The following is an 18,453-nucleotide window of genomic DNA, read 5'->3' on the forward strand; positions in this document are numbered from 1 at the left end:
ACTTATATTTGAATGCGACTACACACACACACACACACACACACACAAACACACTGTACACCTGCAGAAACACAAATAGCTACAGTGGGAAGCACGGCGTGTGAAGCAGTGGGGGTTCAGCGTGAGGACGCTGAACCGCAGCAGGGCTTGTGTACATTAAGTGAACCGGTAAACTCCCCAGCAGCGCTCCATCAGGTACACCATCACACCTGGAAGGCAGGACTCAGGTCGGCGGTTTGAGCAAACTAATGCACAGGGCTAGGGATTACTGTGGTTCCACCGTTACTTAATAATGGATGACGCGCTATGTTCACTGAATTCTTTGAAGGCGGTAAAGTTTTTTTTCTACCCCCCCACCCCCACCCCCATCCCCCATCCCCCACTGCCAGAGAAGCTTCTTCACTTGCCCGGGAACCAGTGCGTGCTGAGCAGCTCTATGTCTAGCGATGCATGGTCACCCTGGGGACCCCTGTGGAGAGCGCCCCAATGCTGAGCCACCCGTGTGCAACCTGCAAGAGTCGCGGTACCGAAGGCAGAGAGAGGTACTGATTCACCTCCGCAGAGCTGGATCAGTACCTCTACTATCCAGTGGGCGTGTGGGGTGTGTGTGTGTGTGTGTGTGTGTGTGTGTGTGTGTGTGTGTGTGTGTGTGCAAGCAATGCAGAGAGAGATTTACAGGGGGCTGACCCAGCCAGTCTAGCTCCCTGATCCACTACCACACACACCACAAATCACCTTCTGTAATGCGGCTGGCTCCCTCGCCCCCGACAACTCATTTCATCTTCGGCGCTAATGAATTCATCAGCCGCTAGTGGACGGAGCTGGATCAGAGTGCGGGGAGTAATGGCTCGGTTATCGTCCCCGTTATTATCATCATCCTCGTAATTATCACCCCCACCAAAAAGCAACCCACTCCCGCTTCGCCCGCGGCCCGAAGCAACAGGGCGGAGTGAGGGGGTAACCTTGACGAGAGGGGGCATCTCCGGAAGTGCTGCTGTGAAGGTTGTTTTAAAGATGGATGCCGGATGACGATCATCCCGCGTGTGCGTATCAGCGCAGGCATGTGCGTATGTTGGCAGAATTTGAATGTGTTGAGGTACGAGGGGAGAAGGCAGCGAGTGCGAGCACTCTTAAGGTTGTTAGTGTGTGTGTGCGTGTGTGTGTGTGGGTGTGTAACAGCACGTGTTTGTGTGAAGGAGTCTAAGCGGTGCAGTCAGGGACCTGTCAGGGAGCAGCTGATCACAGGGCTGCACTGCGTTTGAAGTCTCCTAGGGACTGACAGCTCCTCTCCCCCATGGGAACCCCTTTCTTTCTCCACGCTCTCCTCTCCTCTCCTACATCCTCCCTCTCTCTCTCTCTCTCTCTCTCTCTCTCTCTCTCTCTCTCCTCTCTCTCTCTCTCTCCCTTCATCCTCCATCTCTTCTTTGCATCGTCTTCCTCTCTTCCTCGTCTTCCTCCTCCTCCTCACTGATACAGGGATGTGAAAGAGCAGTGGTAGCGGAGCCAAGCTCCCCGGGGGTTGTTAGCACTTTTGTCTGGGAGAGCGCACTGGTTTTTTTTTGGAATTTTTTTAAAAGAAAAAAAACCCCCACAAAAATACAAGGCATTGTTTAGTGGGGGTGGGGCGGGACACACACACCTGCGAGTGTGTCCCTGTAAATACAAACATGATGAGCTAACATCTCTCATGGGATGACATTCTGGGCGACATTCAATCTGCCTCAGTGGCAAGAGGGCCCTGACAGCTGACCTTCAGCCTGGAGATGGATGAATAAGGTGTGTGTGTGTGTGTGTGTGTGTGTGTGTGTGTGTGTGTGTGTGTGTGTGTGTGTGTGTGTGTGTGTGTGTGTGTGTGTGTGTGTGTGTGTGTGTGTGTGTGTGTATTTGTTCACCCTGGATGTCTCGTGCATATGAAATACTGTTGTGTTCAATATTAGGTTCGAGCACGTGTGTGTGTGTGTGTGTGTGTGTGTGTGTGTGTGTGTGTGTGTGTGTGTGTGTGTGTGTATTTGTGTGGGTGTATATGTGCTTGTGTGCTTGTGTGTGCATCTTTTTGTTAGGTGTGTGTGTGCATGCATGCATGTGTGTCCGTCCGTGTGTGCATGTGTGTTTCTTCTCTTGGATCGCCACCTTGTCGTGGTGGAGAAGCTTGCGTGTACCAATGATCCCAAGAGCTGTGCCGTCCGGAGCTTGGCTCCTGGTAGGGTCGCCCAACAGGGAGGTCCCGGACGAAGCGCGATCCAACAAAGCCCCCAACGGCGGACCTGGCGGAACACAATGCCAGTGAAGGTGGATGAAGGCTGCAACAGCGGGTGGTCCCCGGTTGTCTTGGTTCTCCATGCCATTGGACTCTGGCCACCTCCTGCCAAGGACCGTGTGGTGGCTGCAGGCGCATCAGCCTCCATGTACAAAGCTGTCACACGCAGGCGTCCTCCTGCAAGGATACCCACAAGGACCTAGAAGCAGGACAGCCTTACTCGACCCCGAGTGACCGCTGCTGCTGCTGCTGCTGCTGCTGCTGCTGATGTGCATGCATGTGTGTGTGTGTTGTGGGCTCCCGGTCTGGGGGAAAAACCCACTAGATGGGGACAAACTAGTGTTGCAGAACTCAAATACACTTTCTTTATGAAGCGGTGGGGGCAAGGAGCGCGGCTGAATCAAACTCGGGCTCTTCCTGGTTGGGGGTCCTACTTTGCGGTGTGCTGGGAGACAGACAGAAGAGGGGAGTGAGACACAAGAGCGAAACAAGATACCAAGCCAGCGTGGCCATCCATCGGTTGTCCGCGTCCGTCTCTTCACTTCCACCGTCTGGCTGCCGGGGGTCACTCTTCCTCTCATGCCTCCGTCACAGGATACGGTCGCAAACCCACGCCTCCTTTTCCAACAAGCTGTACTCACGTTTCTCCCCTTCAATCTACCCCCCCCCCAAAGTCTTGGTCTTTTTGGCTTTAGTAGAGTGACGGCAGACTAGCTGTGCTGGTGGTTCAGTGGGTGTAGCCGTCAGCCGCTCCATCTCCAGGTGGGCAGGTAGTACTGGGAGTTCAGGCCTACACCCAATGGCTTCCTTCTAGGTGAGCCCTCACAGTGTGTGCGTGTGTGTGTTTGTGTGTGTGTGTTGTGATTGTACATTTGGGCTGCCTCCCCCCTCTGGCCCCTCCTCCACGGGTCAAGGAGCATCAGGATTCTTGCGCTCTAATCTGGCTGTGTGTGCGCCTGCCCATTCGTCATGGCGACGGAGCGGCAGTTAGACGTCCCCGTCACTGAGCTGTCCGTTTTGTCAGGCAGCCAGGTCCATCATAACAAGACGTGGACGGGTCCTCGCTCGCGGGAGCCAACTGCCCACAAATACATACAAATATGCAGATTAACGACAAAATAAACATCGCCCCGCCAAACGGGCCATCCATCAACGACCAGCTTCTCAACGACTCAGCATCGGCACGGCAACACCAATCAAGCACTCCGTCAAAGGGAGTGATGGAACGCTATGCTCTCATCCTCTCTCTCTCTCTCTCCCCCCTCTTTTTAATCATCTCCCCGCTCCGTCTATCCTTTCACTGGTTCCTCCTAAGTATTTATCATGCATGCCTCCTTCCATTTTCTCCAACTTTCCCCTCTCACTCTTCCCTCACGCTCCTTCCCTTAGTCTCCAAACACATTCTCACCCCCCCCCCCCTTTGGCATATTTGCCTCTCCAATTTCCACCCCTGTTTACTTTAAAGGCTCCGTCCACTCTGTGCAAGTGTCGGTCCCTCGTCATCTTAATTACGGGTCGGCTGGAGACATTTAGACTGAATACCTCTTCTGTCTTGCTGTTTGAAGGAATAATGATGCGATAGGGAACGTTTTGCCTTCATTACAAGAGCTCCACAAATCAGACCTCGAGGTGGAGTTCCCGTTCCAGAGCCGCCCCGTGCCGGCCTTCGGGGTCCTGTATATCACTTCATCACGGCTGAGTGAAGCGCAGCGCAGGGCTGCTCTTGATGCAGAGCCCATCTCACACGAATCACGGTGACAATGATGTAAATTAACCGCTGTTTGCATTTTAAAGTCAGCATGGATTCCAGTGAAAACTGTGCGAGCCCCCCCACCACCACCACCACCACCCCCGCCTCTCCCCCCCCCGGGAGCCGAGGCACTGGAACGGAAAGAAAGGGGTTTTTTTTCTTTTCTTCTGTTATTTAATAGAATAAAAGTCAAAGGAGGGAAGAGAAAACACAAAGTAGTTAGAATTCTCCCCCGGCTGAGTCACTTCAGACTTGTGTTGCTTTTCTGGCAGGGGTGTGCATAGACATCCCCTCAGAGCCTGTGTGAGGACAAGCACATGTGTGCACACACACATGCACAAGTACACACAGACACACATGCACAAGTACACACAGACACACATGCACAAGTACACACACACATGCACAAGTACACACAGCCACACATGCACAAGTACACACAGACACACATGCACAAGTACACACACACATGCACAAGTACACACAGCCACACATGCACAAGTACACACACGTGCACAAGCACACAAACATGCACAAGTACACACACACACATGCAATTAGAGACGGCTGCCAACAAGTTGCAACTATCTCTAATGAGCATTCATCCAGTTTCCCGGCTCCACTATACAATACAATAACAACACACTCTACTTTGCCCGTTAATTGTATGTTGTGACTATATGACGTACAACATGACATGTCCCGTCTTTCCTGCCTGAGAAGGATTCATAGCAGCGGCGGTTCCTCATCCAGACTACTCGAGCAGGGGCCCTTACCAGCATTTTCATAAAGACCACAGTTAATTTGCTTTCCTGCGCCCTCCGTCCCTCAAGTGGGCATGGCACCTAAACACAACATTGTTTTTAACTTCAGCTCGTCTTCATGTGTGCAAGCCATGCCATTCTCATTACAGCGCCATAAAGGTCTGTGGTTAAGCCACCCAGAGGCTGAAAGAGGGGATCCCCTGCTGTTAAACTGTGCATGGAGCACTGAGATAAAGGCCGGCCAAGGGTTCGGCTCTCCCCATAGGACAAAATATGCTTTTCATAGGTCTGCCATGAATGGCACTTCAGTTGCTCTGTTGCATTCCAGCTAATCAGACAATGAGTGAGTGTTGAGTTTTAACAGTGCAGTAAAATGCCAGCACATCAAAGCTGCGCTCTTTTATTAAGAATGTAGTGCGATAGAAAGGGGATGGTTTTTCACAGAGATGAGATGCCAGCGAATGCATCTCTGTGTCCAAGTCAGCGTGTGTGTGTGTGTGTGTGTGTGTGTGTGTGTGTGTGTGTGTGTGTGTGTGTGTGTGTCTTTGTAAGTGTGTGTGTGTGCAGTAAATGACTATATTGCCAACATCGATTACAAATTGTTAAGTAATTTTTTCAAGACACAAAAAGAAAAAAAGAAAAACCTGAGCGTCCGGGTAGCACAGCAGTCTATTCCGTTGCCTACCAACATGGGGATCGCCGGTTCGAATCCCCGTGTTACCACTGGCTTGGTCGGGCGTCCCTACAGACACAATTGGCCATGTCTGCGGGTGGGAAGCCAGGTGTGGGTATGTGTCCTGGTCACTGCACTAGCGCCTCCTCTGGTCGGTCAGGGCACCTTTTTAGGGGGGGGAGGGAAACTGGGGGGGGGGATAACGTGATCAACCCATACGCTACGTCCCCCTGGCGAAACTCCTCACTGTCAGGTGAAAAGAAGCGGCTGGCGACTCCACATGTATCGGAGGAGGGATGTGGTGGCCTGCAGCCTTCCCCGGATCGGCAGAGGGGATGGAGCAGCGACCAGAATGGTTCAGAAGAGTGGGGTAATTGGCTGGATACAATTGGGGAGAAAACAGGGGGAACCCCCCCCCCCAAAAAAAGAAAGAAAAAAAACTCACCTATATACGTCACACACTCGCCTGCCCATCCAGACCACTCTCCTGGGCAAGTGTGTGACGTATATAGGTGAGGCATGTGTTTCTGTAGCTGGAGGGAACAGGGAAAGAGCCTGGCAAGAGCGAAAGAAGTGAAGCGCCAAAGTGAGCTGATATGTGTTGAGTTTGCAACCGGAAATAGAATATGGAGGAGGAGGAAAAGTTGGTTCAGAGAAGAAACAGCACTGGATTTGTTGCTTTGAGCTCTGTTTTTCCCACGGCGTGCGGGTAACTGCCGCCATACGTTATGCATTGCAAACTGTGGTCACTCACTCACTCATGGACAACCCGAGAGGGACATTTAGCAGGACGTGCTCCAACTGATGTAGGGACATATGGAGGACAACAAATAATGACAACAAATAGCACCGTGGGTCTGGAGTGTCTCGTGCTTGTTAAGGACCTTTCTTGAGCTTGTGCTCTGTAGAACGATGCTACCGTATGTAGGCACAAATCTCAGAGCTGTTCCTCTTCATCCTGTCCTTCTTCATCACTCCCAATGAAAATCTTAGCATCTTCAACTCTGCCACCTCCAGCTCCTCCTCCTGTCTTTTCGTCAGTGCCACTGTCTCCAAACAACACAACATAGCTGGTCTCACAACCATCTTGTAAACCTTCCCTTTAACTCTTGCTGGTACCCTTCTGTCACAAATCACTCCTGACACTCTTCCCCACCCACTCCACCCTGCCTGCACTCTCTTCTTCACCTCTCTTCCACACTTCCCGTTACTTTGAACAGTTGACCCCAAGTATTTAAACTCATCCACCTTCATCATCTCTACTCCTTGCATCCTCACCACTCCGCTGTCTTCCCTCTTGTTCATACATAGGTATTCCGTCTTGCTCCTACTGACTTTCATTCCTCTTCTCTCCAGTGCATACCTCCACCTCTCCAGGATCTCCTCAACCTGCACCCAACTCTTGCTACAGATCACAATGTCATCTGCAAACATCATAGTCCACGCAGACTCCTGCCTGATCTCGTCCGTCAACCCGTTCATCACCATTGCAAACAAGAAAGGGCTCAGAGCTGCTGCTTGACGTAATCCCACCTCCACCTTGAACCCATCTATCATTCCTACCACACACCTCACCACTGTCACACTTCCCTCACACATATCCTGCACCACTCCTACATACTTCTCTGCCACTTCTGACTTCCTCATACAATACCACACCTCCTCTCTCGGCACCCTGTCGTATGCTTTCTCTAAATCCACAAAGACACAATGTAACTCCTTCTGCCTTCTCTATACTTCTCCATCAACATTCTCAAAGCAAACATTGCATCTGTGGTGCTCTTTCGTGGCATGAAACCATACTGCCGCTCGCTAATCATCACCTCTCCTCTTAACCTAGCTTCTATTACTCTTTCCCATATCTTCATGCTGTGGCTGGTCAACTTTATACCTCTGTAGTTGCTACAGCTCTGCACATCACCCTTATTCTTGAAAATCGGTACCAGTATGCTTCTCCACTCCTCAGGCATCCTCTCACTTTCCAAGATCCTGTTAAACAATCAATCAAGTTGCATTTTATATAGCACTTTTCTAGCTGCAACAGCCACTCAAAGCGCTTTACATTTCTGGTCAAATCTGAATTTCAGACACCTGTTATAATAGAACACAAGCCGTTTTCAGTACAATCGCCACCTATTTCGTATACGTAAGGCCACCGAAATGTGATTTACAATGATTAACTTATTCACACGTGTATTACAAAAAGATCTGACGTGGGCCGTTTGAGACTATTGCCATTAAGCAGATCAGTGACAGACTTTAGTCGGTATGCAGACATTGGATTGTCAACAGCAGTGGAATGGTCACCAGAAACTACAAAGTTATTTTCCTGCACCTAACATTACCATTTCCATTATTACCACGTGGGAATGAATCAGAGCCTCTGAACAGCACACAGGCTTTGCACATTAACACGGCCGAATGGGTCTGTCTCCATGTTAACTGTTCAAATAGATTTAATTATTTCAACGCATGCCGGGCTAACCACATGCATAAAAATCGGTTGTCACTCAACAAGTCAAATAGAAACGGACAATATATACATATATTTACTGATGGATCCAAAAATCCAGAGAATGGAAAAACCGGTTGTGCGTTTTATGTTCCCGAGTTAAAGATCAGGGTGAAAAGGTGAGCAAGTGATCACTTAGCGGCGTATACTGTGGAAATTATGGCTGCCTCATTAGCTCCTCAGTGGGTCGAAGAAATACAACCATTGCAAGTTTGCGTTTGTTCAGACTCCAGTGCAGCCTTAATTAGTTTAAAAAAAGACATCTTCAAACTGTCGACAAGGATAGCCTGTGTGAAATATTAGTTATTATACGGGATTGCTAGGTTGGGAACAGATGTCCAGTTTTTGTGGATACCAGCTCATGTAGGTAGTAGGGGAAATTAAACAGTTAAACAATTGTTTAACTGTTTCATTTCATTTAATTGTGTTAAACAATCTAGTTAAAAACTCCACTGCCATCTCTCCTACATATCTTCATGCCTCCACAGGTATGTCATCGGGACCACCATCCACCTTTCCACTCTTCATCCTCTTCATAGCTGCCCTCGCTTCTTCCTTGCTAATCCACCGCACTTCTTGATTCATTATCCCTACATCATCCAACCTTCTCTCTCTCTCTCTCATTTTCTTCATTCACCAGCCCCTCAAAGCACTCCTTCCACCTTCTCAACACACTCTCCTCGCTTGTCAGCACATTTCCAATAGAAACCGCTAATGAATATAAAAAAGAATGTTTTAATGCAGGCATATGTTGCAGGGACTACTAGAATCATCATACTGGTGTGGTTGTATGCACCAAAGGGTCAAACCGAGCATTTATGAAGCGCTTTAGAGGAGATTTCAAAATGTGATATAATATTGTATATATATATATATATATATATATATTCAAAATATAATACTGTGTATCATGATAGAGCCTAAAAATATCGCAATATTATTTATAGGCCGTACCATATCACCCAGCTCTACTTTGTCGGGGAATGTGTCTACATGCTGGCGTGCACGATGTCTGTGCACTCATGTGTATTTGTGTGTGCGTGCATGGGGGTCTCTGGGTGTCAGCACGTGTGCTTGTGAAGCAGTTTTATGAGTTTTCCACGGAGAGCAGTGAAGGGTGATACCGGATGCCGCAGGCTGCTTCTCTCTAGGGATGGGCATACAGTCGTCGTGTCTGCTCCCTGCCACAGCCCTGACCATACCAAACACTACACCGACCCACACACAGCAAACAGACACTGGCTGCTCCATCCCCAGGCTTTGTGGGATGCCTTTGCCCTCCGTTTCTCCCTTCCTCCTACAAAGTCCCCTGCTCGCTTCTCTGTCTAATACAACCCTTTTCCTAACTCTCTCTCCATCATCCATCTTTCTCAGTTCAATTCAGTTCAATTCAATTCAATACAATACACTTCACTTCACTTCAGTCCAATTCAGTTCAATTACATTCAGTTCAATTCAATTCGATTCAATTCAGTTGTTTAATTCGGCTTTTTTCAGTTCATTTCAATTCAACTTAAAATCACTCAAATGAATATCGCTCAATCAACAATCAATCAAACGGACACTGGTGGAGTTTCTCAGTATTAGTTCTATTAGACCAGAACGCATCGCTCCTCCAGTAGCCTGCACGGGGTGTTTCCAGCGGCACTACAACAGCTACACAAAAAAGAAAGCCACTTTATTTTTGTCATTGCACAGTTTGGTTACAATGAAATTCACTCTCTGCATTCAACCCATCCTTTTGTATAGGAGCAGTGGGCAGCTGCAGCACCCGGGGACCAACTCCAGTTCTTCTTTCCATTGCCTTGCTCAGGGGCACAGACAGGAGTATTAACCCTAACATGCAAGTCTTTTTGATGGTAGGAGGAGACTGGAGCACCCGGAGGAAACCCACGCAGACACGGGGAGAACATGCAAACTCCACACGGAAAGGACCTGGGGCGGCCTGGGGTTCGAACCCAGGACCTTCTTGCTAAGAGGCAACAGCGCTAACCACTGGGCCACCATGCCGCCTCCACACATATGGTCCAACATGCCCGAAACCCCTCTTACAGGCTCTCAATATTACAAGCTACCAACACCTGCATGTATTTAAGTAACATTTTATATTCCTTTAAACATGCCACGATACAAATTATCAACAAGGACCTCTGCTTGCACGCAAATCTTCTGGATTGCAGTTTTAAATTGAGCAAGTAAAAAAAAATATTGCCACTGCATTTTTCTCAGCCCAGACTCAGGAGTTCAAACCTCAGCAAATGCTCATCATATAATGGACAATCTTGCTTTACCACCTATTCTGTGGGTGAACTGTGATCCTCCAGTGGTTCATTTCAGTCCACAGACTACGGCCCCTAACACATCTGTCCACCACATGTTCCCTCGGCAAGCACCACACAAACTGCTGCACACATCTGGAGTGGGTGTTAATATGTCGGTGACTGTGTGTGTGTGTGTGTGTGTGTGTGTGTGCGTGCGGGAGGGTGAGAGAAAGATGATATGAAGAAAGAGAAAACGTATGGGTGGCAGCTTTTGTGTATTTGAGTTTGTGTGTGTTTGTGAGACAGAGTAGGGAGTAGGTGGGTGTTTCTGTCTGTGTGTGTGTTTGTGTGTATGTGTGTCTATCTCATGTGAGTGTGTTTTTTTTCTGTTTGTGTCTATCCGTGTCCCCTGAATGCCTCCTTTGCAGAGATTATAGCCACACCCAAGTCGAGCGCTCCACACTTCCCCGCCAACACTCCCTCCCACCCCCGTTAAACTCCCTTGTTGGTTACATGACCTCTTTTTCCCTGACAAATCACAACATCGATGCACGCCGTGTGCTATCTCGTTCCGTCATCGAGCCATCTACATTATCTTCAAAGACCCCTGCTCTGACGGCGATCCTCACGTTACAGCCCAATGTCACCCGCTCCCCATGTCCTTGTGGAGGAGGCCTGGATCCCTTATGAAGCCTTTCTCCGAGCCAAAGCCTACAGGGCTGCAGCGGCCACAGGTCCCCGATGTGCTGCCCTGCCCTGTCAGGGTCTGCAGCTGGATGACTTAGAGGTGCCTGACCAAAACCCCACTGACCTGAAATAGTAGAGAGGAATCGAATTGAGACTATGGGAGGACTAATAAATCACTCCTCTGTTTTCTCTCTTTTCTTTGTCTGTGCTTGTGGCTCCGGTGGCTCCTGAAGCACACACCGGGAGAGGATGTGGACGAACAGGAGCTCTTTACATTGACACACAGTGAGCAACCGGTGCTGCCAAGGTTGAGGCTGACAGGGCTGAGGAGAGAGGCAGACCGGTGCGGATGACACACAGGTGCTGCGGAGGTCTGCTTTGCTCAGCGGATTACATCTACGCTTACGGAGGGCTTTACATACTTTCTTCTAACACACACCACGCCGGGGCCGACTCTTACACGCGCCGCCGCGCTGAACTTTTTCCTAAAACTCTTCAAATTAATGAGAGTAAAGCAGAGATGATGCAATCCTTGCTTGGATCACTTCCCCACAAACACGGCAGCCAAGAATGAGGACCAGTACTTGCCGGGGTGAAGTCAGCCTCTGCAGAACAGAGGAGTCAGTCAGGGCATGTGAGCCCTCTGGGCAGCGTCTCTGGGCCCAGAGCCCTCTTCTTTCTGGGAGTTCTTTACAACCGATCCATCGGCCCTTAAGAGAGCTCCCGCCCTGCCACACTGGGGCCCCATCCTCAAACACGCCATCTTAGTCTTGAAATTCCCTCCATTGTGGGCTCAGAAATGGGTCACACTTGCAATCGCCTTCTGTGACTGTGCAAGAAAATCTACTTCTTAATGGGGTTTTTTTAGGAGCAGGATGCGTCCTAAATACTCTGCGGTTATATGCAATGGACGTGAGTGTGTAAATTGACCGATTGAAGGGGAATACCGAACACCACTGTGGTCTCCGGCTGGATGTGGCCCAAGAATCAGCCTGCGAATCGTCAAATATTCACTTCTATGTGTGTGGTTTGGTCCTCTCTTACTCTTTTGTCCGGTGTTCTGACGCCGAGCAGAACTTTCCAGCATGGTCTGTAAAATGCACTGTTCTGTTTCTCTTCTCCCCACCATCAAACTGTTGACCCGTGGGGCCAAAACCCATGGCCACGTTGTCCCCATTGTCCTCATCCATCATGCCATGTCACACAACCAGCAGTCTAATAAACTGGAAAATGATGTGGATCACTGGCTGGGGTTAACCTCATATACACAGTGCACACAGTATAATACACAAAAATGGGACCGTATTCTCCATCAGTATCTAGTATATAAGTGCATATACTGTCTGGATGCACAAGTAGATCCTCTGCATTGCTGTTGTCTTTGTGTTTAGAATAACGTTGATTTTGTTGATGTAGTGCTTCTTGAAAATGAGTTTTAAGTGCCTGCAAAATAAAAGGACCCAGAGTCAAGGCAAACATGAGGAAGAAGGCAGTGCGGTGGTGCGAACGCTGGCACGGATGTAGGAAGACAAGTGGGTGTGTATGTGTGTTTATAGATGTATGGCACATGTGTGTAATGACAGGCGAGGTGGGGCGGGATGCAAACCCTGCTTAGGCTTCTTTAACAACAAGCAGCCTAGATCATAAGCGTATGTATGGGAGAAGTCGTGGGGTAGGCCTGTCTCCACAGTGCCATCCAGCAGACAGGAGGATGTGAGACTCACCGAAGCCGAAGGCGGCAGGTGCCGGGATAGGGGCGGACTGGACTGGTGTGGAGGTGTAGAGGCCCGTCACCAGCAGACCATCAAAAGACGTACTGGTGGAGATGGTCACTGTGGAAAGAGCAGAAGGACAAGGTTTACCGGTTTGTTTTGCAACTCTTACCTGCAAGAGTGTCAGTGGACTTCCTAATGTAGTAATATTCTGGGAAAAATGGGGACCGGAAACCCAAGGAAACAAACCACATGAATGTGATTTATGAAATATACAACAGATCATCATCAACATCACCCTTATGAAGTACTGGTATTGGCCACTAGAACGACCGGGATTTCACTCCTGCCTAAAACGACCATGGGCGGTCGAAATGACCACCGGTTTTCAAACTCTATATTCTGTCAAGATAAATACCCAGTTGAGATATTAACAAATTGCATATCTTATTATGTCTGTTAGGAAAAGACTGACACCAAAATGAACAACTTTAATACTATTTTTAAACGATTTAAACTTCAGAGAGACATGGTCGAACTTGAATAGCAAAATTAAAAAAGTGAAAATATTACCTGAAAAACAAAATGGAAAACACATATTGCTAATCTAACAAACGCAACAAGGCCTATAAAACGTGAAATGTAAAAAAAAAAAAACTGAAAATTCCCATTGAAACAGTCCCAAACGATCGGAACTTAAAAACTACTAGAACGACCGTGGGCGGTCATTTTGACAGCCACGGTTTTTAAATACCCAATTGAGATAGTAATGCATTGCATATGTTAGTATGTCTTAAGAAATAACTGATGCCAAAATGAACATTTTAACAACTTTAATATTATTTTTCAAACAATTTAAAATGGCCGCTGTCCAACGCCTGTAAATACCGCAACGCCTCGGTGGTAGTCATGGTGCGTCTGTAACGGCGTCTGTAACCAGACATGTTGGCAATAATCAGAAATCAAGTTTAAACCATTATTCTGCACTGGAGGATGCTAGTGTGTCTCCAGGACAGAGCAATGAACTCCGCGACTAACACACATCATAAATAGTGCGATGACGCGCACGATGACGCACAAATTACGCGCTCAGATTTGTTTTGGGTAGATCTTATCGTAACTTTTTTTGTGTGCAATTGATCTAAAACTCATTTTAATGCAAATATGTGCAATTTCAGGGGCATTCCGGGTGCGGCAGGTCTGTATTTATTAAGTTTTCTTTGAAAATCTGAAAGGGTCAACATGTCCGCCTTGGTCGTTCTAGTGTTCTGCATAGGGAACGTCAAACTGCATCACATCTAATCTGGTCTTTCATTACAAATATATTGTAACGTGCACGAATAAGTAGACACGCTAGCCCTTGGCTACCGGGTCAGACCCTTTAGTCGACTGGTTAACGTTGTCGCCTGCGGTGTGGGAGATACAGGTTCGCGTCCCGGACTGCCCCCCCCCCCGAATTCGCTACAATATCGACAAAACGATGTGGTGTCATTCACAAACACCTGTTCACACCCTGTTCACAGGCAACATATACAATTAGCCAGTGTGATGTACATACATGTGACAGGAAGTGCACCACTAACACACTGCTAATGAGCGCCAAGCACAGGCGTTAACGAGCGCGGACCGTCTGCAGGGTTTGCAAGTGAGAACCGAGCGAGGAAGGGGGAGGTAGAGCAAAAGCCAAAGGCGGCAGCGCTCCACAGTGGTGGCGATTTGCCTCCAGCTTGCACACACACAAACACACAAACTCGACTCAGAAGCAACCACTCCCAAAGAATCATCAGTCCCAAAAGCAAAAGCAACCTGGAGCATAATGACCAGACTACTGGCATTTTACACTGAGTCGCATTTCAACGAACTTATCAAAATAGATGCTATCTCCCCAACACACGAGACAACAGCTCCATACTGTATCTAATAAATCCCGCACGAATCCTGGCGCTTTAATCGAACCCCAATCCCCATCGACAACCCCATTAAACCTGATTGATGAGCTAATTGGCCATAACCTTGATAGGCTGATGAAGGCCTCTATTCATCACGTACACAAGGAGCAGAGAAGCAGTCAGTGTGGGCCCTGAGGTCGATTCTCCAGCGGCCCAGATCTACAACTCAGCGTGTCCAACGGCAAGTTAGCTATCGATCGGCCCGATAAACAAAGGCACTGAGTGACGGGACCACAGCTCGAGCTAGATCAGCAGAGGAAAAGACTCAGAGGCTGGGCTGTTTCCAGCCAGACAGATCATCTAACACTGGGGAAAAGTCTGCAGCTCAAAGGAAAACTCGGTCCACACACACACACACACACACACACACACACACACACACTAACAAAAAAAGAAACCCCGGGCTTAGGCACTTGAGGGAATAAAAGGCTTTGTTAAAGAAAAGAGGGAGGTGTGGTTATCCACTGACCCCAGAATTCCCCTTGGTTTTTGTTTTTTTGGAGAAATAAATGGGAGTTGGAGGAGACGGTCACAGTGCCGGGGTGATTTTAGTGGGTTGTGCCCCGTGCTCGGCTAGTCTGGTCTGGAGGACGTTCATTCTTCGGTGTGGGAATGTGAGCAGGGCAGACTAATCGGTGGCCCCTGTCTTTCTAAGGGTCCGTCTGTCTGGATGACTCTATTAAGGAGTCATAGTCCAGGGCAGACAGGGTGCGAGTGTGTGTGTGTGTGTACTGTATGTGCTACACCCTGTATTAAGAGCAGAATTCCGCCCATCCCACCCCACCCTGTCTCCCCTCAATATCCGAGTCTCAATAATTCATCCCACCCCTCCCACAGCTATATATCCTCCCCTCTCCTCTCCTGTCCTCACAAAAGACCAGTCACTAATACTTAACATGTACTCGGCTCACACGTACGGCGCCAAATCATGTAATCAAACGATCACATTTGCAGAACATGTACATATCCCTCGGTGTAAGGGGCGATGCCCCTGTGGCCGACGCAACCCTAGCGCATCCGATTATGTTATGCTATCTATTTCTACCTTTTCACAACCGCGAGGATCAGCAAGTCTTGCAAATGTGCATGGCATGCATGAAAATCCATTGTGTTGCCACGAGCTCATAAGAGGAATCATATTGTCACATTGAGCACATGCTGTATAAAGTCTTAACAACGACGAGCCCGTAGCGCTCCGGCTAAATACCGTCTCATTCGCGCATAGTCATACTTTTCATACACACAATATCCCTATTGTGCTGTTTAATGATTTTATTTTATTTTTTTTATCTTCCTTCTGAGAATACATTTTATGTGTAGCAAATCCCATCTGGTGTGCAAAGAAACCCACTACTGGTGTTGTGCTGTACCGTGCCCAGGCCGAGGCGTGAGACAGTATTTAATGGAGTAATGGACTGAGCTGAATGCACTCACCTAGACCCCGGCTAAACTAGCCATCATTCACACAATACACCCCATCTCCACTGACCTGCATCTTAAAAGCGGCACACACTCTCATCATACACCCCTCGTTGTGTGCAGGCAACACATTTCACACTTACATGCACACATACACACGCACAGGCTTTTTTTGGCCTCTTCTTCTCCCTTCCCTCCCATGAAACCATGGTGAAAGTGCTCTCTTTCTCTCTCTGCCTCCTTCTTTATCTCTCCTCATCTACTACATAACCATGTATTTCTGCGCTCTCACAGCAGTGTACCTGGCTCCCGTTTGATGTGGAGGTGGGGAGGGGGGTGGGGGGTTGGGGTGAGTGGAGGAGGGGGGCGGGGCCAGGGAGATGCGAATGCGAAGAGATGGGGAGATGGGGAGTTGCGCGGGGGGTTGATGGGAGTAAGGGGCTATATATCGGAGCAGGGAGCAGACCACGGAGAGCTGGCCGATCAATATAGATGCAAGGTTTTAAATTATTTAGATGGGCCTCTAACACCACTCCACTGCTCTGTATCTCTCTCTCTATCTTTCTCTCTTCCTCGCTCTCTCTCTTTATCGGCTGTGGAACGGACAGACGAGCCAATCACCTGAGATCGGATCAGATCCAATCACCTGTCGGGAGGTGGGGAGGGAAAGGTGGGGGAGGGGGGTCTCCATGTACACACACACACACACATACAGATCTAAAAGAGAAAGCTGGCGGCCTTTGAAGGTAGCCTTTAACATTCCTCTCCACACACTCCTGGGTGTGTACTGCTCACTTGGCCGAAGGGTATGAGAGCCATGAGGGAGGTGAGCTTCACCAGCCCCTACCCAACACATAAGTCCGCCTTATCAAGCTCTACATGCGTGCGTGTGTGTGTGTGTGTGTGTGTGTGTGTGTGCGACTGTGTGCCTGTGTAATAAGTGTTTATGCAGACAGAACAGCAGTAAGTACAAAGGCTCCTCTACACATCTGGATTGGTATTGTTTGACGTTGCTCATACTGGGAGTCAGATCAGGGCCATGGTTTCATTACAAAATATATAAGGTGTAAATATATTAGTGAGTTAGTCCTGCAGAATAAAACAACAATGAGATGAAATTAAAAAAAATAAATAAATGCAATTACAAGAGGGTAATGGCTTTTATCAAAGGGTACTCAGTTTACACCATCTCCCTCTGAACACGCTGCTGTGCAGATTTTAGGGTTTGCAGATCCAAATAATGTCATGTCACTCAAGTCCTCGCCATTGACCTCCCTTCCTGCAAAACCAAAACACCTCCGAGAAGTAGAAAGTGAAGAAATAACAACATTTACTGCAAACCAGCAAAGTCCAAAGATAGCCAACCCATTAAATGATCAAATCTGTCAACTTTAAATTGCAGTTATTCTGAACGTTAACCACCACATGAGCAGAAGAGGTTATTAGCTGGAACTACTTCGGAGTAGACCGAAACTCAAGACCGGGGCTTTTCTGATGCTCTCAGTGATGTTTTCTGTTCTCCCTTTGTCTCCACGTCTGGGAGAGAGGGTGCAGGTGCAGCTGTTAGCTGTGTGTTGAGAGCAGCTAGCCTCCCCCCCCCCCAGCATGCATGTGTGCACCTGCACACAAGCTTTTTGCTTTGTGGTCCACCACCGACCGCCCCAAGCGTACAGAGACCTCTGCATGGTCCAGGACCAGTCTAGGATGCAGCCATTACACTTTTTGCATACATACATATATATTTCAAATGGGCTCATTTAGCAGACGCTTTTATCCAAAGCAACCTACAACAGAGTCAGAGCCATGTGTCAACCTACAGCCATCTTAGACACTAAACTGTCATCGTATAGAACACTAGATCAACCAAGGTGGTCATTTTGACAGTTGTGGATTTTCAGAGTTTAATTCAGGGAGCAGACCTGCTGCTCCATGAATGCTCCTAAATTTGCACATATTTGCATTAAAATGAGGTTTAAAGCAATTGCACAAAAAAAAGTTACGATAAGATCTACCTAAAACGACCATGACCGGTCAAAATGACCCCACATAATTTGGGCGTCATCGTATGTGTCATGTCACTGTTTATGATGTGTGTTGGTCGCGGAGTTCATCGCTCTGTCCTGGAGACACACTAGCGTCCTCCAGTGCAGAGTAATAGTCTAAACTTGATTTCTGATTATTGCCAACATGTCTTGTTACAGACGCCGTTTCAGACGCACCATGACTACCACCGAGGCGTTGCAGTATTTACAGGTGTTGGACAGCCGCCATTTTAAATTGTTTAAAAAATAGTATTAAAGTTGTTTAAATGTTAATTTTGGTGTCTGTCATTTCTTAACAGACTAACATATGCAATGCATTAACATCTCAATTGGGTATTTATCTTGACAGAATATAGAGTTTAAAAACCGGCGGTCATTTTGACCGGCCGTGGTCGTTTTAGGTAAGAGTGGAATCCCGGTCGCTCTT

General features: G+C 48.2%; 1 protein-coding gene across 1 annotated transcript in view; it reads right to left on the reverse strand.

Annotated features, from left to right (window-relative positions):
• reln (reelin) overlaps positions 1 to 18,453 on the reverse strand; it is a 194,731-nt gene that overhangs the window by 150,155 nt on the left and 26,123 nt on the right. Inside the window, exon 2 of the mRNA XM_056281407.1 lies at positions 12,629 to 12,736. Within this exon, the coding sequence (XP_056137382.1) occupies positions 12,629 to 12,736 (108 nt within the window). The remainder of the gene's footprint in view (positions 1 to 12,628; positions 12,737 to 18,453) is intronic.

The sequence above is a fragment of the Lampris incognitus genome, chromosome 6, assembly GCF_029633865.1.
Source record: "Lampris incognitus isolate fLamInc1 chromosome 6, fLamInc1.hap2, whole genome shotgun sequence".
Classification (NCBI taxonomy): Eukaryota; Metazoa; Chordata; class Actinopteri; order Lampriformes; family Lampridae; genus Lampris; species Lampris incognitus.